At 48.9% G+C, this 23,672-nt stretch overlaps 1 protein-coding gene across 2 annotated transcripts in view; it reads left to right on the forward strand.

The window, feature by feature from the left end:
• The first annotated feature begins 381 nt into the window (after positions 1 to 381).
• The window catches only part of ELF5 (E74 like ETS transcription factor 5), a 31,222-nt gene continuing 7,931 nt past the window's right edge, over positions 382 to 23,672 (forward strand). The window contains exons 1-4 of one of the 2 annotated variants that reach the window (XM_059388406.1): positions 382 to 580; positions 7,413 to 7,537; positions 17,569 to 17,802; positions 20,813 to 20,863. In XM_059388406.1, the coding sequence (XP_059244389.1) occupies positions 7,417 to 7,537; positions 17,569 to 17,802; positions 20,813 to 20,863 (406 nt within the window). In that variant the 5' untranslated portion in view covers positions 382 to 580; positions 7,413 to 7,416. Of the gene's footprint in view, positions 581 to 2,468; positions 2,624 to 7,412; positions 7,538 to 17,568; positions 17,803 to 20,812; positions 20,864 to 23,672 lie in introns of those variants that run through there. The other variant, XM_059388401.1, reaches the window with a different exon arrangement.

Here is a 23,672-nt window from a genome sequence, read left to right on the forward strand (position 1 = left end):
CGAGCCTGTGTGCTTAACCCCTGCCCCAGCCTGCCCCTGCTCTTTGCCTCGCGGAGGGGAAACTGAGAGAATGACATGATTTCCACAACCGCAGGACTCCGCCAGCCCAGGAGGGAGGCGGCAGAGACAGGCAACAGGGCTGGATTGCTTTCCTCTCCAGCTTGCACCAACGAGAGTTCCCAGCAAACGCAGGGCATTTCCAGCAAAGCTCCCAGAGGCAAGAATTCTCATCTTGTTTACTGAGTCCACTGGAAAGTGGGGGAGGGTGGGCGGGGGCCGACGGAGGTGGGGGGGCGGGGGGGCAGGGAGGGTGAGCTGGGTACAAAAACAGGATAAAGGTAAACTTTCTGCATGTGAGAACCATTCCCCCCCTCCAAGGAGCCCTGTCACACTGTATGACACCGTCATCAAAGGGGCTGTGCGTAAACCTGAAAAACCAAACGGACCTGTCTGTAGGTGTTACTTATATCACAAAGCTACAGGTGCCTTTATTTCCACCGTACGCTGGTGCTGGGAGCGCCCGCCTTCTCTTGCCTTGAGAGCCTCCTCTTTGGACCTAGTCACCCACCGCTGTCCTCAAGTAAGCACCTTTTCTTTGCTCTTTTCGATGAATTGTAGGGGGCGTCAGGGCTTAGAGCCCCGGGCTGGGGCCTGGGTCTGTTCATCTGGTCTGCACCTCCGGATCACCACCCACCCCCCCAAATGCCAGTTTCATCAGTCACAACGCCTCCTGGGAGCTCTTTGACGGGGATTTAAGTGCTCGCCTGGGACAGTCATTTTTCCTCCTCAGGCTGTCTAGCCACCCCTTTCCCGGAACCCCCATGCGCTAAACCAAGGGCAACTCGCAGAGAATATGTACAGGTACTCAATTCTCTACCCGTTCCTAAACCTGTCTGTAGGAAGGGGAGCTCGATTTTGCACCCAAAATAGTCAGCTTCAAGGAAAGCCCACCAGCCCCCTGGCTGAAACTCCCACTTCTGCCGTTGGCCCTGCCCACGGCTCCCCCTTGATACAGAGAAGAGAGCTGCCTTGTTACAGTTTGGGGCCTTTTTCAGGAATTTGTCCATACATAATAGCTTAAAAGAAACCCTTTTTTTTTTTTTTTTTTTTTTTTTTTTTTGCCCTCCTACACCACCTCAGTGTAGACGGCTTCCAGAAAAGCAATGGTTAGGGTTTTTCCACTGTATTCTCAGATCTTCTCAAAGACTCTGCAGGACGTGGGGTTTGTGGGCACCTGCCCCCTGCTGGCCGCCACCGGTAGCACATGCCCCCTTCTCCACCTGAAGAAGGGGACCCAGGGATGGACTAAAACTTTTACAAACAAGAAAGGATGTCAGAGGTCATTAAGGTCAAGTGATTTAGGGAGACAGCTTTGTGTTTTAGTCTAGTTTAAAGATCCTGGGAGAGGGATCGTTTGTTCCTCTGAGTGAAGATGTAATTCTTTGTCCTCATGTTGTCACTGAGAATGGTTTTCGTGACTCAAGGTGTTCTAGGCAGGCACTTTCAGAGTTTGGTTGTCTTTCTTTCTCAGAAGTCACCAGAATAAGAACCTTTTTGATATACTGATGACAGTTGATTCTCCCCTGCCTTGGCTCAGACATCAAGATATTACACCCTCTTGCATATATGATCTGATTTTAATAAATCCGCAGGACATCCTGAGGATGGCATGTTAAAATCCCATTTTAAAGATGAGCTCAGAGAAGAGCATGGGTTTTTATAGACCGCCCCTTGTGTGAAACAAAAATAAAGAATTCTGACAGGCTGACTAATAAAACATCTAGATGTTCCCATGTCCCTTGCCCTTGTGGGTGGGTGGCAGAGGTAAGATTTAACCCCTCAAGGATTTCATCCAAAGCTGATGAGCTCTGCATCAGAACCCCCGGTAAACCGTGTGGCTTACCTTCTGTGGATCTTTGCCACACCTTTGGAGAAACACCTAAGGACAAACTAGCAAGCTCCCTACACAAGCTAGAGGAAGATGAGGAGTCCCCTCAGTAAGACAAGAACAAGTCCATTCTCGCAGCTGTTCTGCTTTCTCTCAGAAGAAAAATATGCAAGCACCCCAATTCTTTAACTGCAAGTGTCAAAATAACCCACCGAGACTTCCCCCCATGTGTCCTTCCTTCGGGAGGTCCAAAGCGTAGGAAATTGACCCTGCTTTGCTCCCAGGAATCGGGACCCTGTGGACACTTAGATTTCGCTGAGGCTTTGGAAGAGGAAAAACTTCTTCCCCATGGGACTGCCCAGATGGCGGGATCAGGAAAGGCCCTTCTTAGCCTCCCATTCCATGGTTTCTACCCTCATGGCCTTGTTCTGTCTGGTGATGTTTTAGTGCATAAACAGCCAATGTGTAGATGCTTAATTGGGTGGATTTTTGGTCACATGCCCAGAGTGAAGCTGATGATCTCTGCCAGGGTCAGGAAGGAATTTTCCTTCTCTGGCAAACTGGCCAAGCCTGGCTGGTTTGCTCCTTCCCCTCTCTCTGGAAGGCTGAGCAGAGGTGCCTGGTTAATCAGGCCATGGGCACCACACCTGTGATTGCTGCCTCTGACTCGTGTAGGGGCAAGAAGCCCACAGGCCTGTCCCTCTGACTGTGTGGACGCTTCCCTGTGCACACCTGGTGAGTGAGCCGGCTCCCAGAGGGGTTAGGAAGCCAGTGGAGCCATGGGGGACCCAAGCTTCTCCACCATCACTGTCTCATTCCAACAGGTCCCTGCAGTCAGGCTTTCTTGCACGTGGAACGGAACCCACCGGCTTCCTTTCCCTTGTGTGGATTGTGCTTGAAACTTCCTTGCTCACTAAGCAGCTATGGTGGTGTTTGGGGGAAACTGATTCTAACAGCGGTGGGTGTGTGGATGGGCAGGGGGTGAGTGAGGGTTTGAAGCACCTAAGGGACCGGGCTAGCCCAGGCAAAGAATGCCCGGGGCCCACTGCTGCAAGTAGTGGACATGGGAGGGAAAGGGGAAGAGGAAATCAGGGGACTTTGGAGAACTAAAGTTAAATCTCCGTTTGTAGTGGCTGGATTTGACTCCAATTTAGATAGCTTGCTCGACCACAATATCCAGTATAACCGACATATATGCGTATGAGTGCGCGCCCGTGTTTGGATGTGCTGGGCCATTCAGGTGGACGTCTGGAGAAAATCATGGAGCCAGGGCACGTCTCAGAGTCCCCCTCACCAGTGTGGTCAAGAGCAGAGGCACATGAGGCAGAATCATAACTCCCAGCCAGTGCTCTTTATAGGATGACAAACCAGGTGCCCCTCAAAACCCCAAAACATAGGCCTAGGATAGCAGGCCTGGGACACACACACACACACACACACACACACACACACGCCGAATCTCCCTTCTTGTCCTGCTGCTGACTCTAGGTCTAATCCAGTGCTTCTCAACCATTTTTTCATTGTCGTTCCCAACTAAGGAGGCTTTTAAAATAACTTTATCATAGTCACTACCCCCTACCATTTATGCACGGTGGCCCTTTAGAGGGTCTTGAGACATAATAATGGCTAAGATATTTTGACTCCCAAGAACCAATTTTTTCCCCTCTAAGGTCCACATCACCTACCTGGGAATGCCAGTCAAACTTTGAGCCTGGGTCTACATATTCCTGGACCTCAATGTACTAGCTGAGAAATGGGCCCCAAACAGCTGGTTCTTCCCCCTCTCCCCCCATCACCCTCACCCTGTTCCACCTACATTAAGGAACTCTTAAGAGCTAAAATGTTCAATTATTGCAAGGACTTTCAAGGGCCTAGGAAACTAAGTGAAGACAAAGCAGCCATTATTCCTGAACTCACACCTAGCGCATGCTGGCTAAGTGGCCAAGGGCTTTTGTGGAAAGCCCAGAGTTAATAATACGCTCTCCTACTGTAACAGCATAAAATAAAAAAGAAATCTGCAGCTTTTATTAAAAAAATTTCTTCCAAGAAGCAAGAAATAATTACAGGGGAAAAAAAATAGCCCTTGGTACACCTGAGAGAGTCCTTTAAGAAAACTCAATGGATATAATTCCTCATAGAAGAGATTACCAAGGGGAATCAGATCGAATGCTGTGTACAGCAGTAGGGAGCTTGCAGGTCAAGTGAGCAGGCTGGTGTAAAGAGGAAGAGAAATCCTTAAAAGAGGTAAACAGCCTATTGATCAGAAATACTCCTAATGTTTGGTGATCAAATTCAAGTTACCAAATGACTTTTGAGAACTATTCATGTCAGGTGTTAAGCAAGAAAGTGCCCACGCCTACTATAGTGTTTTTTTTACCTGGAGGATTTCTAAATGAAGGGGAAGACCTGGAAACAGTTCTGTTTCCTTCCATGGGGACTACACCCCTCCTTTCTCCAAACACCCCCAGGAAGGTCATGTCAGAGTTCAGACCTCTTCTCCCTCAGTTTTCTGAGATTTTACCTTTAGCCCACACTTACGGGAGCTTTTCTGAGGTCAAGTCCAAAATGCAGAAGAGGGGCTTTGGGCTCCAGGGGCCCTTCCCTCCCTCAAAAACTCCCACCCCCATTCCTCTTCATCCTACCTCCCGCTCAGGATATAAAACCAGCCAATCCGTGGGAAAATCAGAGTCTAAACTCAGGCAGCCTTGACCTCTGTTTGATACGGCTCCCAGGGGGAGATCCATGAACATGATAATCCACTGGGCTGGTTAACCCTCTCTGGGCACCAGAAAGGAGGCTTCCCAGTAGGGTCTGGTGACTCTCCAGTGACGGCCCAGAAAGGGTACCAGAGTATGAGAATCTGAACTTGGTTATTTCTCTATCACAGGAGAGCAGTTCTCATGCACAGTTGAGGAAGCTAATGATGGTAGATTTGTAAGCACCCTCAAAAAATTGCCCTTTGATTCTGGAATCACACAACCCCTGCCTTTCTCAGTACTGGGGTTCCATTTAATATGTAAGTGTGTTAGGGAAAAGTCTGTAGGCAGATGTGACTGTGAGTGGTTTTTTTTTTAATTTTTAAATTTATTTTCAGCGTAACAGTATTCATTGTTTTTGCACCACACCCAGTGACTGTGAGTGTTTCTAGAAAAGGATGCAGATGATCCAAAATTCAGAAACCTTAAGAACTTGCTACAACATAATGTTGACATCCATTGGCTGTGTGACCTTGAGTGAGTTGCACAAAGTCTCTGGGCCTTACTTGTCTCAGCTATACAACAATGGAGTGAAGGGAAAGACTGGACTAACTCTGGCACTCACACCAACACGTGGCACTCACACCACTCGTGTGATACAGGAAATAGATCAGGTCAGGGGTAGGCAAACTTTTATTTCAAGGGCCAGGTAGTTAGTATTTTAGGATATACAGACCAAAAAGCAAAACTGATTATAGTAAGTGGGTACATATATAACCATTTCCTATGTAACTATTTACTAATGTAAAATCATTTTCAGTTGCAGCCCATTTCAAACATAGGTGGTGGGCTGGATTGGGCCTGTGAGTTGTAGTCTGCTAACCTCTGATTTAGGTGATGCATGGACCAACAGTTTTTATTTAAATCCCATCTTTATTTTTCTGCATGTTGAAAGGAGACAGACTTTCCATCTATAGTGGTGATAAAAAGTCTTCCTTTTAAATAAATGTAGTTGTGTTTAAAAAAAAAAAAAAAGTGGATTTTTTTTTTTTTTAGCATGTTAAGTAAATTATCGGGATGGTAGGCAAATGATTATCAAGTTTGCAAAACACTGAACTAGGTGATTACTAAGACCCCGGCCATCTGAAAATTCTATATGCTTAATATCTCAAGATCCAGAATCCAATCTTTGTTCTGACATTTAACCTACCAGCTGTGTGACCTTGAGCTGTAGGCTCCCCTTCGCAAAATGGGGGTAGAAACACCCTATCTCATCAACATGATTGTGATGATAAGAAGAGAGAATTTGGGCAAACCAATTTTTCTAATCTACCAAATATGAATTCATTTTTTTCCCTGAATTGTGAGAATATGGGAAAAAGCAAACTTGAAAGACGAAAGCAGCCTTGGCCATTCCATTCTGCCATCTTTTCAGCCTCAACCAGACACCTTCTCCCAAATCTTCCTCCTCGCCAGTGTATGCAGGCGGGAGAGCCCTACGATAAAGAGAGTGACTTTTTGGGGCGCCTGGGTGGCTCATGGGTTAAAGCCTCTGCCGTTGGCTCAGGTCATGATCTCAGGGTCCTGGGATTGAGCCCCGTATCAGGCTCTCTGCTCAGCAGGGAGTCTGTTTCCCTCTCTCTGCCTGCCTCTCTGCCTACTTGTGATCTCTGTCAAATAAATAAATAAAATCTTTAAAAAAAAAAAAGGAGGGACTTCTTAAGTGGATAAACCTGAGTTGTTACCCAAACTCTACCATATGCCCACTGGATGGTTTGCGGTATATGACCTAAAATCTTAGCGCATCTGTCCTCATCACCGAGAAAGAACCTGTCTCAGAGTGTGTTCCGAGGAGACCATGAGTCATCAATACACAGATGTAAAGTGCTCAGAACAGAGCCCAAAGCGTAGTAAGTGTATATTCCAACTATCACAGGTTCTTGCTCTCTGAACCCAAACCCTGGGACTAGATGTGCTGCAGAGTTTAGGATTCCTCAGGTACTAGGAAGGTTATACAGTATGTATATGCTGCAGGATACAGAATCCTCTTGTCAGGGTATTCCTTCCAGGAAGCATATGTATTTTATGTATCTTATAAATATTCATCTAGTAGAATAAACAAAATTATAACTACAATTACAAAACTATATCGCATATGTATAATGTACACTGTTACAATATGTTGCTTATATACATATACGTGTGTGTGTGTGTGTGTGTGTGTGTGTGTATCTATGTTTAGTACGTGGTTTATATGCCTGAATATAGATTTATGGATGTAATATATATGTAACAATATATAAAACTAAATAACTAATTTAGGACTGGTTTTCGTTTTGTTTTGTGTTTTGTGGGAAATGAGTCTGTAAACACACACACATACTTTCCTTTTCAGAGCTTGTGGATTTCAGAATTGGGGGTAAGGGTTTTGGGGTGTATTAACATATAGCCACACTTGCCCAGCCTTCAGAAGCATATGGCTGAACCTTATAACCCGGCGTTCAGGGGTCACATGTGAGCCAATAGAAAAAGTAAAGAAAGAGGCAGCATTGCGTCCTAAGAATCTCCATGTCAAACCCTGAACTTAACCATTTACGGGCCATGTTACGTGGGCAACTGCTGCAACCCCACTATCTAGATTTTCTTGTATATAAGATGGGGGCAGATGTACAAACCTCACAGGATGGGGCAAGGATTGAGTAACGTCGTTGTGGCAAGCACTTAAAGGGCTGCCCGGTTCCTAGATGGCTGCATGTTTGTTAATAAAAACCAAGGCGGTGGGGGGCGGCCCTTGTCTGCCTCCTCTCAGCCCTCTCCTGCCTTTGTAGGGTGATGTTGGACTCGGTGACACACAGTACCTTCCTGCCCAACACGTCCTTCTGCGACCCTCTGATGTCGTGGACTGATCTGTTCAGCAATGAAGAGTACTACCCGACCTTTGAGCATCAGACAGGTGCGTAAACCCGGAGAAGCCCATCTGAGCTGGGAAGACCCGGGGCGGGAGGTGGTGCTGACCTCTAGGAGGCAGCAAGGCCATGCTGGGAGCTGGAACGTGCCAGCTCTCACCGGTGTTCAGGGCAGAGGACTGGAAGAGATGTGGGCAGCAGGAGAGGAAGCTTCTGCAGGGAGAAAAGCACCAGAATCCTCCAACCTCTTCCCAGCTCTGTGGCCTTTGGGGGACTCTACAAGCGCTTTTGAATCAATTTCTTGGAGTTATTATATTTAAGCAAAAACCTTAGCCCAGAGCCGAGTACACTGTGACTTCTTGATATCATGGATTTAGCTAACATTTGCAGAACAGTAGCTGTGGTTCAGGCCCTGTGCCAAGCACCCATCTCATCCTTACCGCAGCCCTATGAGAAATGAACGGTTATTATTTCCATTTTATGAGTGAAGACACGGAGGCACAGAGAGGTCAATGACGTATCCAAGGTGTTACAGCTCTTTAGGTTTCATGTAAGTTGACTTGAGCACCTGGACTCTCAACTATCCTACACAGTCATGTTCTAAATCATCTTCTAACCACGTTACCCTGCGGCTATTGATATGAATATGACAGTTTTTCTCGGAGCTTCTGTTTCCTTATCCCTCAAGCAGGGATGACGAGAATCACTGTGAGAAGTAAGGGAGCCTAACTGCGTAAAATATACGGCTCGGCCCAAAGCATGCGCTCGGTAGACATGAATCCCCACGCTGTCCACCAGGCCTGCCTTCCCACCTTTCCTCCTCTCTTGGCGGGTCTCCTCCGCCTACAAAGGAAGCATGGGGCCTTGTGCAGATCCCGTGCCAGAGGAGGGCCTGCTGACTTGGCCCCAGCATCTCCCTGAGGGCCTCTGTCCCCCGGTGCTCAGGTGACTGCACAACCCAGCAAACCTGGCAGGTGCATGGCCCGAGGTTTGTGAGGTAAGTCCTCACTGAGTTGTCAGTCCTCCCAGGCTTTAACCCTGGGCATTCTGGCTCGGCATGGCCCACACTCGGGGGCAGGAGGCAGTTGGGTCCAGGAGAGACCAAGCCTCTGAGGATGCTGTGCAAAGGCCCCCATCAGAAGGAAGCCCCTGCCTCTGACCAGAGGCTAGGGCATCACAGACACACTTGGGGTGCTTCCCTCCATAATCCAGCCCCACTCCTGCTCGCACCACCAATGCAGGAGCACGCACACGCACAGTGTGTCTCTCACCCTCTCTGAAGGGTTCTGAGTCAGCCAGATACACAGTCCAAATCTCCTTTAGGCCTAAGAAACTCTTTGATCCCCAGAAAGATAATGAAGAATGTCTTCTATTTCTGACCCTCAATATTGGGCTGAGGCTAAGTTTGAAGGAGGAAAACGAAAGCTTTTGTGTCCCCATTGTCTCCCCTGGGTCCCATGATGGTGGGGTCCAGGGAGAAGGTCCTTCTGTCCACACGTGCATAGCAGGGACTTGCCATCCCGGGGGCCCTCTCTTCCTGCCCATTCTGCCAGCTGGAGAGGTGGCGGGAGGGGGTGGACTGCCTGCCCCAGGGAGGAGTTCCAGGCCTTGGAGCAGTTTCTATAGTCATCCAGAGCTCAGACTTCGGAGCCGGGCCGCCTAAAGGCAAAGTCTGGCTTTGAGATTTGTTAACTGTAGCACCGCAGCTTCTCGTGCCTTCGTTTTCTCATCTGTGAAAGGAGACAGCAAGAACGCCTACCTCATAGAATTGTTACCAGGGTGTTTGTTAATATGTGGGAGGTGTTTGGGCCACAGTCAGGTGCAGGACAACGGGCGTTTAAAAATGAAGGACTCGTTTCAGTTTGGGAAGATGAAAAGGTCACGGAGACAGACAGAGGTGATGGTTGGCCCAATCTTGTGAATTGACTTAATGCCACCAAACTCTACACTTAAAAAAGAGTTAAAATGTTAAGTTCTAGATCTATTTTACCACAGTAAAAAAACAACAAAAATGAAGGGTTAACAGAAGTGATCACCAGTAGGCTTGCCAATGGGGCTGATACCTGACAGTCTCAGACATAAAGACACAGCCTTCTCCTGTGTGAGGCCTCTGCATTTCCAACAGTCTAATGAGAAGTTGGACTTGGTCATTGCTAAGACCCCTTCCAGAAGCTTCTCTGATTCCTGCATCACAGCTGTAGCCCTCTTCTCCCACCACCCATTGAGAGAAGACTAAGTCCCACCAAGGCATGAATATCCCGCAGGAGTCACCCTCCCTGGGTGGGGGGACCCAGCTTTTGAATGGCCATATGGCTCTCTGGATTCCCGAAGGAGCTGACTGTCTCTGACCTCCTAAAGTTGGAGAGAAGTTGGATGTGACAGGATAGTTGAGAGCTGCCTGGACACTGGGTAGGCCCTGTAGGCCGTGGCTGTCCTCAGAGCCAACACGCCCCATGGGAAAGAATATCTGGTCTGGCCTCTGTGTTTTCCTTCCGAGAGAGATGACCCCTCCGTCCGAGTCCTCTCTGAGAGGGAGGCAGCAGGAGACAACAGACTCTCCTCTCTACACTGCTCTGCAAACTCCCCGTGGTCTGTGGCCAGTGAGACATCCCCCAGCCCCATAGGAGATCCCATCTTGAATTCACAGTTGTCCCCGTGGCAGCTTTCTGTCCACGTCCAGGCTCCCCAGGCCGACACAGCCAAGAACCACTGACGCCATGACCTTGGCAGGTTTTTCCTAATGACTTGGAGATATACTTTCCCAACTGGAAAAACATCAGCCGCCTTGGGCTGTGAGGCCTGCTATGTCACAGATGAAGTGTTTCATGACATGCCAGGCACTCAGTAGGTGCCCACCACTGCCAGGAACATCTCACGACTCCCCCCGCTAGTGGAAAAACAGCTGGGTCTCTCTCCCATCTTCATTTTTCCTACTGAACCAAAGCAGCAAAGGGCCCGGTCTCATCTTTTCCAATTCAGGATGTGACAGCTTAGGTACTTCGAGACCAAAGGGAAAAGAAAGGGAGAACGGAATGATGTGTCCACTAGAAGAACAATGTCTACAGGAGGACAGGGAGGAATAATCAGCTTAGTCCAGAAAACCAGATGTCTTCACAACCTTTCCAATGGCTTTAGCAGACAGCAGCCGATTCCGGGCCTGCCATGCGCTAACCACAAAGGATCAGACCTGCTCTTTGAAGCAGGCCTTCTGCCTGGCCTCCCTGCAAGACCCTGGAGTGGACCATCACAGATTGCAAAATACTCTAGAATTTCATTAACGCCCTCGGGGCTTCCCTTCTGCTCTCTTAAAATAAAGAACTAGTGATACAGGAAAAGTTGATCGAAGTGTGCAGGGCCGGCTGTCTGACCTTGACAAGCATATGATACTTTTTAAAGATGATTTCTCCGCTGAAGTTCTGACAAGTCATGGGGTACCCTGGCCTCACACCTTGTGTCTGGCTCTCCGCCGTGAACCTCCACACACCCACCCACCCTTCTCCTGTTTGCTGAGGTGACCACGCCGACATGCGGTGCCCCTCTGCTTTGGATTCTGGTTTCCACTTTGTCTGTAGCAGAACTTTCTAGATTAGGGCCATTCCAGGGGTTCCTGAGAGGTCCCTCAGGGCCCTGGGTGATGGTTCAGGAGGCCGGGCTCTAGCTCCCGCTCTCCATCCCCGCCGTCAAGCAAAGCTCTTGCACCTCAAAGGCACTAAGTTCCAGCAGCAGGAGCTGGAGAACACTTACATGACCTACTTCCGGCCCTGCCACTTCCTCAGAGGACTTGGTGGCATGTGGGGGGGAGGGTTCACATGAGCACAGAGGACAGCATGCTAACTGCTGCATCCTAGGTGCTCGAAAAATGTGTCAGCTGTTGCTATACCTTGGGAAATTTTATTTAAAGAAGGAATTTTATTTGAAAAGGTGCAAAGCCTTCCGGGTATTAACATCCAGAAGATCAGGGGACAAGGCATTTGGGTGCTACATGGGCTTTTCTCAGCAAGATTCATGTGCTGGGTATAGAAGTCCAAAAGCTCATGCAAGAGTCTAAGAATTTCTAAATCAAAACAAAATCATTGAAGAACGTGAGGTGGGCCCATGGTCATGATCCTGTCCTGGGAGCAGCCCCCGAGAGAGACCTCAGCACTCGCCACCAGCAACCCACCCTCCACACGCCTGAGCCTTCTGGGCAGCTGGGGCTTCGGGACCACCCAGGGCGTGGTGCTCTTCCCAACCCCTGTGCCTTCCGAACCCCACATGCCCCAGGCCATAGCTCTGTGCTGACCCCCACCTGCCCTTCTAGTCTCTTCTCCATCCAGTTCCTTAAGCTACTCTGGACTTCCCTCCCATTCCACCATCTCATGGTCTAAATCATTCCACAGGCTTGGAATGAATGCCAAAAAGGCTATTGGATGGAGCTCAACCATCTCTGGGAGGAAACCTGGAAGCAATTTTTCATTTCAGGCTCCCCTTGCCCATAAATTCCTTCCTTTCGGTGACAAAGCCACAATTGATGATGTCCCGTGCTACCCAGTCCACTCGCTGGCTCTCTCCAGTGCGGCCCCAGGCAGAAAACTTTCCCAACTCCCTATGCTAATAAATCATACTAATTATGGTCCAGGCTGTCTAACTCGGGCCTCCTCTGACCCAGACTGTCTGCCTCCCCACGCCGAGCCCTGGGCTTGCTTTGTTCTGCTTGTCCCTCAGCTAGACCAAGGCTTCAGAGGGAGGAAGGCCTCATTTCCCTGGAGAACAAACGCAGTCCCAAAATAGTAATGAATTACAGGTGACTTGTATTGAAGGCTTACTGTCCTCCAGACAACTGGGCTATGTTCTTTACATGTACCATTTCTTTTCCTTTTCACAACAAACTTCCTACAAGGTATGCACTACTGTTCTTGTCTTGTAGAAGGAAGCTGAGGTCCAGGGAGGTTAAGAAACTCCTTTAGGATTTCACAGCTAATATGAGGAGGAGGCAGAACTGCAAATCAGGGAGGTCCAGCCTCCAGCCCACACTCAGTTTAATCCACACAATCCTCAGCTCTCTTCCAGGCTCCTCCCTGCGGGTCCCATCCTCTTCAGGTCATCTGATGGAACCATGGAATGGAGGATGGGAATGAGAGTCTAATGGAATTCCAGGAGCTGGCAGGTTCATTGGGCTTCACAGAGCTTCTCATCGAGGCTCCCCGATCAGCAGAGGAGAAAAACCGAGTTCTCCTGCAGAAGGTCTGGGGACCTAACTCAGAGCTCTAAGCTCAAACAACTCTCACAATCTCCAGTCCCACCGATTTTGCATTCTGCTGCATATCTATTTTGTTGTAAGAAGAAAAGTCAAACTCTCCCCCACATTTTTGCTTCAAGGGAGGCTCCCCCCAAAATGAACAGTGCTGGTCAATGTAGAAAGGGCTCAGGGGCAGCAATCCATTTGGAAGAGATGGCAAAGGGACTGATCTAGAATTTTTTTAAGAGCACTTTCAGAAGACCACAGGTGTCTGTAACAAAGAATGAAAGTCGTGGATTACTGGACCTACTCTCTGGCATTTCCACGGGAGATGCACAGGCATTAATCATGTGGGTACAGTTACCCTTGTCACCCTCTGTCCACTGAAGGTGAGGGGGATGGGAATTAGCCCCTGCCCCTTCACCCCAGTGTCAGAAGCATGGGTCTCATGTGTGACCTGAGCATCAAGCATTTTACACAATCACACAGACTGGCCAGTATCCCCACATTTTGAGCAGCATTGGCCACCTCACTCACGCTGGCCATTCAAGGACAAATTAGCTTCGTTTATAATATAACTTCCTCAGTTTTTGTAAAGAAAATAAACCCAAATCTCTAGAAAGGAACAAAGTGGCTGACCTACACAGACACACACACACACACACACACACACACACAAACATATTAGAAGTATTTGAGAAAGTATAAAGTAGTTATATGGCTAGCCCCAATATTAACAAGCATACATGAATGGTATTTAATGAGCACTTACTGCATGCCTGCCTCTGTTCTAAGCACCTTCTGGGGACATTCCCTGCTGACTGTGTGGGCATTTGGGTGTGCCTCGCATGCTCTACCGGCTTAAGTGCTCCCTCTGAATTTAAACACATCCCAAGTTATAGCATCACTTGTGAGAATTCCACCCCCTCCCCCAGAATTGCTGAAAACCCCCTTAGCGGCTCAGTTCTTCCTCCCAGTGTAGCTGGCCCTTGAACAAATGTCCTGACCTACTTCCAGCTTCAAAGGAGCTGACTGAGACCATGCTTAATAGTGGCCTGTGGACATTTAGATTAAGGGCACCAGGTAGGGGAAGTGGTTCATCCCCAACCCCGTCCACACAGGCAGAAAGGTTTCAATGCTCAGCTTCTCCAAAGGGTTTTGGTTATTTCATAAATGCTAGATGCACTGAGAAAAACACTTTGTATTTCCAGACAACACAATTCGTTAAAGATAACATATCCTGTGGGCGCATAACCCTTCTTTTATTTACCCTGAGTTTATCTCTTCCAAGTGGCAATAGGGTCTTCATATCACCACAGAGGTTGCAAACCTTGTCATTATCAGTGTCTCATCCTTTTTCTGATTTTTTAAACCTCTTGTAACCTAAATTTATATATATGTAAAAGATATATATATATATATCTCTTCTACATTTATATATATTTATTATATATATATTTATTTTATATATATGTAATGTATAATATATATACATATATATTACATATATATTAATATATATATGTAATGTGTACATATGCCTTGTCCAAATCTTTTTTAGTCATTCTTGGAGATGTATGTCCAACTTGGTCCTCCTCAACCAAGAATAGTGAGGCCATGATATGACACAAAATTCTCACATTTAAAGAGATAAGAATTGTGTTAGACCTAACTTCCTTTCTGACTAGCCATATGGCCCTCATCGAGTCACATAATCCCCCAGAACCTCCTCTTCCTCACCTATAAAGTGGGGATAATGAGCCTTTGTCATTCGGCCAGTCAGTTACACTCACTGGGCACCCACAGCAGGGCAGACCCGTCCCCAAGCATTGCTGATTCAGGGTGAGCAAAGCAGATCTGGCCAGCTGTGTGGAGTTCATGGCTGGCAGGGGGGTGGGGGGTGGGTACGGGGGTGGTGAGACATGAATCCTTCTGAGAAGGACACCCGAGGAGGCTGTGTGGGCATGGGAGGTCACTCTGAGATGGGGGCGTGAGCTGTGGTCTTAAGGATGAGTAGGAACCAGTTAGGAGAAGGTAGATGGAGCCCTTGTTCTGGGCCAGGAGCAATCCTGAGGGAATGATGGGGCCAGATGAAGCAGAGGCCAGATGAAGCAGGCTTTGCTCACCTCTGTTGGTCTCACCTCTGCACCCCTCTAGTGAGGACAGGACCATAGAAACACACCACAACCAGAAAGCACCCCATGATGCTGGCTCTCTTTCCCCTCCATGTAGTGAGAACAACCATTTTCCTCTCAGCTCCCAAGGCTGGTGGAAGGCCTTTCCTGGTGAGGAGAACCCGCCATGCTTGGCTCTGGCTCTGGCTTCCTTCCAGAAGGAGCCACACACAAAGCCTGCTCTGTGGGTGAGCTTCAAAGGAAAGAGCTGAAGGGAAGGTGAGCCTGCCAGCAACACCTCCTCATGGCAGTGCCCACCCCCACCCGGGCGTTTCTCCGAATCCTCTAGGCCCATTGGCTTCCAGAAACAACATGGCCCTCTTCACGTGCCAAAGAAAATAACAAGAGGGTGGAAGTAGAGAGAGGAGGAAATGGAGACTTGGCGAAATCTTTCCATGAAAAGAAATAAAGTGTGTCCTCCAAGTGCTGCACACCGATAGCCATCTCTGTTGGGGGCTCAGCTCAGGACCGAGGACGGTAGAATTTCAAGGCTCATAAACATCCCTCATCAGAATACCAGGAATGTCAAAGGCCCCCTAGGTTTACTCAAGCCAGAAATCAGTAGATGAAAGTGCAGACCAGACTGGAGAATGGCTGCCCTATTTTCTCAGGAGACCCTATTGGCCGCAAGGGGCCCCCCGCAGGCTACTAGGCCAGTGCTAGGCAGCAACCAGCAAGTAAGGAGAGAGCCAGCCCCCTAATTTTCTTACCCACCAGGGACAGGGAACAACTTTGACCTCAACCATCCTGGCAGAGTACCAAATCTTTACTCACATGCATATAAAATTCTGATTAGAAAGTAAGATAAATTAAAACCATTCTGTTATTTAAGTTGATAACCCCTCAATCCACTCCACGGTGGGAAAGGAGATTTCCAGGAGAGCTCTGAGTTTTAGGGCGAGCCTCAGTTTCCTCCTTTGTGAAATCATACCTGTTTGGGAGGATTTCAGGAACTTAAGCAGCTGACACACAGGAGTTGCTCCCAAGGGAGCAATACCCCTGACAGGGTGAGCTTCAAAGGAAAGAGGTGAGAACAGGGCAGAGAACATCTCTCTTCCCTGGGACTGGAAGTGCCACAGACTCACTGGGGACAGTGGCAGTATGTGCAACATTATGGGAGAATCAGAATAGCCTGGTTGATATTTGCTGTGGTGTCTAGCTCATGAGTGACCTTTTCTGTCATTCACATAGCCTGAGCCACACTCTCCTCTCCACCATTCTCCTCATGCCTTCTCACTCTCTCTAGTTCTCTGTCTGCCCCTGCCTCTCCATGTTTTATCTCTTCTCTGCCCTGACGCTCTGAGGACCAGTAATGACGGAATGGGAAGAGCGATGGCTTTCAAGTTCTGACTAGGGTTTAAATCCCAGCTCTGCCACACACTAGCTGTGGGTTTTAGGGCAAGTCCTCTGTGACCCTCAGGTTCATAATCTGTTATCTTCCAGGGGACAAGGACCAAACTTCTTACCATGAATCTTTAGCTCACAATTTGTTGCTTCACACGTAACAGGTGTTCAGTGACAATCTTAGTAATAGCATTAGAATATTCCATGCTCTGTTCTAAATACTTCCGCATATAGTAGCTCATTTAATCCACAGAACAACTCTATGACATAGGTGCTATCATTATCCCATCTTGCCAATGAGGAGACTAAAGCTCATTTATTGAATGAATGAATGAATGAATGAATAAAGGAATGAGCACCATGGCAGCCACAAGATTTGTGTGTCAAAGGGCCTAACCAAGTGCCTGGTATCTCACTTCCTCCACACCCCTTGTATGCCACCCTTTCTGTTTCTCCTTGCATTGGGACAGAACCGTGGTACACCCAATCTCTGTTCCAAGCCAGGCCCATGGCCACTTCTCAGCCTCCCAGACAAAATGGTGCCCACCTCTGTTTGGGTTTGTATGGGGCTCCCTTGAAGGAGTAAAGTGTCTCAGCTTTGGGATGGAAATTCCTCAAAACATCATCAAAACCACAAAAGCAATGATACAACCACAGCTCCCTGGGCCTCTGGGCAACGTCTCACCAGCTTGAGGCCCTCGGCCCAAGAGGACCAGAGGCAGTGCACAAACCGGCAGCTGGTGTTGGCAACTGTGCCTAAGAGACGAGGGAATCAAATCGGCTTCAAATTGTGCCTGGCACACAGTAGGCATTTAGTAACTCTCAAACTGGTTGATCGTTTTCTGGGCACTACACAGCCTACACAGGTCCACTCCAAACCGTGTAACAGCCCTGTGAGTTGGGCATATTATACCCATTGCACAGATGAGGAAACTGAGGCTTGACTGTCTATGGCCTTGCCCAGATCAAAAGCAACCCAGCTTGGGTTGGAACCCAGGCTTGTTTGAAACCCAACCACACTGAAGGGCCTCGTTCTTCCCTTTCTCCTCTAGTCCCCCTTTCCAAGTACCAAAACTAGGCCCCAGCACTCCCAAGCCATGACAGGTTTTCTCACGGGTCCGTCTCTCTACTGGCCCAAGGCGCACCCAGAAGATCCAGACTCTTCTGGGTTTTGCAGTAGAGTAGATAAACCTGGGCCCCCGAAGAACACCCCTAAGCCAGAGGCCCTTTTAACTCACAGGCAAGGATGTGGATGGTAACCTAACGGGAGCCTCCTTCAGGGGGCCCCCGGACACTTTCCTGGGGACCGCAATCCCTCACTTGTCTCTCTCTCCTGCCATAGCCTGCGACTCCTACTGGACGTCCGTCCACCCCGAGTACTGGACCAAGCGCCATGTCTGGGAATGGCTCCAGTTCTGCTGCGACCAGTACAAGCTGGATGCCAACTGCATCTCCTTCTGCCACTTCAACGTCAGTGGCCCGCAGCTGTGCAGCATGACACAGGACGAGTTCATCGAGGCAGCCGGCGTCTGCGGGGAGTACCTCTACTTCATCCTCCAGAACATCCGCTCGCAAGGTCAGTGTCCGGGGACCGGGGACCGGGTCTTGGGGGGAGAGGGGTGGGGGGGGGGCCACGTGATCGCAGGTGGCCCTTCCCCACCTTGACACTCACACCGGGGATCTCAGGAACTGGAAAGCCCCTCAACCCACATCTCTCAATCCCTGGAGTGCTTGTTTGCTAGAATTAGAGACTGTAGGTCAGAGGGAGCAAGTTACAAGGAAGCAAGTTGAGTACTTTCTTAGCAAGAAAAGAAAACCTAAAGAGACATTCAGGAACCAGGCAGATACAACAAAAAAAATGTATTCTGTTAAGATTTGCCACCAGAAGACATGGGGGGACAGGGGGTTCCTGCTTGACTTTTCATTAGGCAGGAGGAGAAGAAAATGAACTAGACCCTTTCTCTTTCCGTTTCCAGAAGAGACCATTAATTGACATTTCATCGGCGCTTGCCTAATGGTCAAGGATCAAATGGCCGGAAGGTGGCGCCAGTGGGATTAGTTAATATTTCATCAGGCCCCACAAGACCAGAATGTGGATGAACAGGTGTTTTCAGACTGGAAGGGTTTCTTTGAGAACATGTAATTCTGTGTCCCCATGTCACAGATAAAGGAACTAAGGCCCCAGGCGATCAGGTGACTTCTTCAAGGTCACACAGCACACACAGCTGCTTTATGGAAAGTCAACACAAAGGAAGGGCTTTCAGTTTGGAAGGATCTGGGTTGTAACCCTGACTCCAGCTCTCTGAAGTCACAGGTCCTCTGTCTCGTCTGGACAGTGGGATAATGACACACACCTTCACAGGTGACAGGACTCTGTCAAACAGGACCCGAAGCAGCACATAAAGATGCAAATGTAGTAAATGGCAGCTGTTTTTGTCATTATGAATATAACCAAGGGGAAAGATATTTTAAAAAATAAAGGAAATACATCTCAGTTCAATTTTAAGAAAGACTTTTCTAAAAGTTAGCCTCTTTTTTTTTTTAAAGATTGCTTCAGGAAGATACTAAAGATAAGAAGCTCCCCATCACTAGAGATAATCAAGCAGACTAATAGCCCCCTGATTGATGGCATGCTGAGGCAGGGATTCCTGTTTGGCCAGAAAAGCACAGAGAATCTTCCAACTCTAAAATTCTTTGCTTTCCCTTTGCTCTCCCCCATCATGGGTGCCCAAGGGCAGGAAAGCTATAGATGTTGGCCCTGGGCCACTTACTTCTCAGCTTCTGACCTGGGAACCATGACCCACCAGGGGTGAGGAAGGGACCAACATACCTGCTGTCCATCGTTGTCCAGTCTTGGCTTTGTTACAGCCAGTGACAGTGCCGTGCCAGGAGCAGTGGCCCAGAGCATAGAGTGGGCCCTCCGCAAAAAGGAGAAAGTCTGAATAAATCACAGCAGCTCAGGGAGGGGCTCCACTCAGAACCTTCTGAAGGAACCGCTTTGCCGGAGAATCCCCGGGCCACAGAGAGGGACGTGTTCTATCCTGAAAGGGGATGCAGCTTGGCATCGCCAGCCTTTGCCAAACAAGTTTGTCTCCAGACCCCTGCAGCCCCTGTGCTGGGGTCTCTCAGCCGGGGCGCCTCCCTTCCCTGACACTGTTACATGCCCGAATCCCTATTCTGGGCACCGTCACCTCAGGACCCACACAAAATAAGCCAAACACAATTGTTTTTCCAACAGGCCGTATTTTGCCTCTTCTTATTCTGAGGCATCCCTGGGGTCACTAGGCCAACTCCAGTGGAGGAATTTCAGGCCAGGGTCCTTACCGTGTGGAGTAGATCTACCTACACACCACTCCGCTCCACACGGAAATTCCTCCTTCAATGTTCCTCAAGCAGGAATGTACACTGTGTATCGCGATCATAATACATGTGTTGAGACCAGAGTTTACAGCATCTCAGTGTTCCTGGGACACGCTGTCTCACCTGTTACCACAGACTAATTATTACCAGCGCTTCATTCTCAAAAGCATCTGCATTTGTACAATAAATTAGATGGTAATCTGATTATTACCTAGGCCTTTTTTTACTACCTGGATTAGGACTCCAGCAGTTCGGACAGCAGAAGGAGTTACACAGGGGTAGGGCCCAGTGTGATATCTGGCTCAGGAGGCATCTCAATAGAATTCGAGGGCCCAGAAACGAGGGGACACTGGTCACTGGAGGGTGAGGCCAGCAGGGAGCACAGGGGACCGTGGGTGGCTTCCACAGTGGGAGTGGAATGGGTCCCTCATCAGTCAGTCCTCCAACCTGTTCTTGGGCAGCCCTCCAGGCAGAGTGTACCCAGGAGCCCTGGCTGACCAGAACCCATCAGAAAATGGCACATTTTCTGAATAAAACAGTATATATATATATATATATATATATATATATATTTCCTCAGTCAGTGGAAGTTACTCCTATTGGATACCAAGCTAAAAGACGTGTCCCTTGGCCTGTGCCTCCTTGTGGTAACTTGATGTGAGACTCTTAATCCCCCCACCCAACCCACCCCATTCTTCAGAGGAGCAAACCAAGGCCCCAACATAATCTCCCAAATTCTTATTATAGCCTCTCATTGATTCTTGCACACCTTTAAGCCTCCTATGTCCGTCTGCCCCTCTGACGGATAATAATGGCATTCAAACCCCCAAGGGATCGGAAGCCCCATCGAAGACCACAGACCCTGTGAGCTGAAGCGGAAGGGGAACTCACTCAGTGGGAGTCTTGTCACATGCTACCCGGAGACTGAGTGAGGTCACACTGCAGACAGTGACACAGCCCACTTCAGCAGGGCCCAGGTCCCCCTGCTGGATTGCCTGGCCCCGGGCCCTGCTGCGGGAGCCCTTTAAAAACTAGGAGATTGTCCTCTCTCAAAGGTGCCTTCAACATGACCTAGTAAGAGCCAGGTGTTCTCGAAGGTTCTTTCTGAAATAAAACTACCCAGCAGAGGGGATAGTTAAGTGTCCCCCTTCTCCCAGGCAGCCCCTCTCCAGGCGGGGAAACCAGGATCGTCTGGTACAGTTTGTGGACTTCTTTTTCCTTCCCAGGTTACTCCTTCTTTACTGACACTGAAGAGACCAAGGCTGCCATCAAAGACTGTAAGTAACTAGGTTCACGCGGCCCAAGGCAGTGCCCAAGGCCGCCGGTGGGCGCATGGGCTTGACGGTTCTTTTTTGACCACAACCAAGAAGTTGATGACCTAAAACAGTCACAGACCAGGAGAAGACAGCAGGGGAAATGTGGAGGGCAGAGCGTGGGGTCTGGGTGTACGGATTCCTCGTCCTCCCCTAGACTCAGTTTCCCGTCTGTAAAACGGAGCGACCCTCCCCGGTTGTGGTGAGTTAGAGAAACAGTACATATGAAGTGTCCGTGACCCAGACGCTCCAAGTACGGCTCTCTGTGAACAACAATTACCATAATGACTAACCCCAGGGGGCTCTGCAGTGGACAATGTCTCCATACGAGCTCACCAAGCTTTTTAATTCTAAGGTGATGGAGGCCCTCCAGCAGCCTGTTGATTCTGAGAATTAACACTGTCTCGCTTTTGCAGGTGGAGGTTTAGGCTTTCATTGTTTTAAACAGGATGATGTTGTTGCTTTTGGTTCCTGAGTGCCACAGATGGCCCTGGCCTCGGGGTCACTGGGAGACGTGGGTCCTGGGCAGGCCCCTTCCCTCTGTGGACTTCAGTCCCTTTAACGGCAGAGGGAGGACAGAGTATTGGGGTGGGGGGGACTCCCGAGGCCTCAGAGGGACCAACATGGAAGGATGGTTTCTTATGACTTATTTTTCCTGTCCTGAGAGTCCCAAGCAATCAACTGAGGATTCAGGTTATCTGGTTAAAGCAGGTTATCTCATTCAGAGTTTTAGCACAGGAATAGTTAGGTCCATCAAGCCCACGCTGCAGACTTAGAGAGGCCCGCCATGCCCCACAGACCCTCACGGCCCTCCCAGGAGCAGCTCTGCCTTCAACGTGAGGTTTCCCCACTCTCAGGCCAGAGGGCAGAGCCTCTCCTCCTGCCTGTAAGCAAAGCTCCCATGGAGTTTCCTGGCCCGGCCTGGAACCCCTTCCCATCCATCCACAGTGGTCTGTGGCGTACAAACCCTGCTGAACTACCCAGCCCAGTCCAGGCAAAGCCCCCCCCAGAAAGAAAGGAGCCCACTGAGACCCAGGGGCCATCACTGATTCTGTCTAGGGGCTCGAGCCCAGGGCAGGCACCTGCCGTACTCCTGAGCAGCGGAGAGTTTGACCAGTGTCTCTGCCTATAAATGGGTGTCTTTTTGCCAGCCTGCCTCCCTCACAGCTCTGCAGAGATAGTGTGTCCCATAAGTTCTTTAAAAGCTGTTACCTGAGTATAGACCTAACCCCAACTAGAGTCATGGCAATAATAATAATAATAATAAATAACATAACAGTAATAATAATGATGGCAGCTAGCATTCACCAAGTGCTTCTAATGAGCCAGGCCCCATGCTAGAATCTTGGTAAAGTTCAGGTAATCTTTCTCATAACCCTGTAAGACAAGTCCTTGTACCACAGAGCAACTAAGGCTTAGAGATTAAAGGTGACAAGGTTAGGAAGGTGAGGCTAAATCCGAAGCACTTCTTCCCCTCATGCATCCCTGCCTTTCCCTTTTCATTCATTCAGCAAACATGTAGTATACACTTACCACGAGCCAGGCCCAGGCACCTGCCACGACCACACCAATGAGTGCAACCTTGGTCTTTCCCTCATAAAGCAAGCAGAGAGAGAGAAAGACATCAAACAAATAATCCCTGTCGTAAGTTTGCAATGGCTAAGTATGATGATACTACAAAAGAAAAGGACAGGGTGACGTGTTGTGTGATGGGGGACAGATTACATTTCAACTGGGGACAAGGGAAGAACTGGAGGAAGAGCTATTTAAATTAAGCCTAAAGGATGAGCAAAAGTTAGCCAGGAAGAGGGAAGAAAAGGGTACAGGGTATGAGCAGCAAGTGCAAAGGCCCTGAGGCAAGAACGGGTTTGGAGTCCTTGAGGAAGAATCAAAAAACTCATACCAGGAGGCTCGATGCAGTAAGCAGTAGCCACAGGCAGCCATGACGTTTAATTAAAATTAAATAAAGTGAAAATTCAGCTGCTGAGTCACATTCCAAGTGCTCAATAGCACAGGCAGCTAGTGGCTACCATTTGGGACTGCTCAGATTTCCAGCTTCATGGTTCTCTTGGATACCACCCTGTAGATCACCAGCAATAACAAGAGGAGGAAGGATGGAAGCTGAGGCCAAGAGCAGGGTAGGAGCAGGTCACATACAGCTTTTGAGTTTGGATTTCATTCTGAGCAGACTTGGAAGCCACTGAAACATGAAAACAATAAAACCTTATCTGTATTTTAAGAGGTTCCCTCCAGATTGCTGTATCTGGTCAGGAAGGAGCCCAGCCAGGAGGCTGCTATCCAAGAGGCAGAGTGATGGTGGAGGCCCAGACCAGGTGATGGGAGAGACAGAGAGAATTTTCTGGAGATAAAGGTGGTGATAAGACACAGGCTCTGAACTGGCATCTCTATGGAGACAAACCCTTCATGATGGCAGCTGCCTCAGGCTCTGCCCCATGTAGGCCCTGCCAGGCTTATTAAGGAGAGAGGCACCTTTTCTAGACCAAATTCAGGGCTAAGTGGTCCGTGAGCACACCAAAAAGCAGCACCACAGCTCTGCCAAATCGCGGCCTCCACTGCCACAGCCAGGAAACCGTGGTCTTCCCATGGGGCCCCTGAGGCCCATCTCTGGCTCCCCAACAGCTCTCCCAAAGCAGAGCCCCCAACATGTGGTCTAATAAGAATGAAGACAATGGACTGACAGATTATCCAATGAGCCTGTTCTAGAAAATCCAGGATGTATGATCACGATGCCTATGGCCCGGCTGTTGTTTCG

The sequence above is a fragment of the Mustela nigripes genome, chromosome 1, assembly GCF_022355385.1.
Source record: "Mustela nigripes isolate SB6536 chromosome 1, MUSNIG.SB6536, whole genome shotgun sequence".
Lineage (NCBI taxonomy): Eukaryota > Metazoa > Chordata > Mammalia > Carnivora > Mustelidae > Mustela > Mustela nigripes.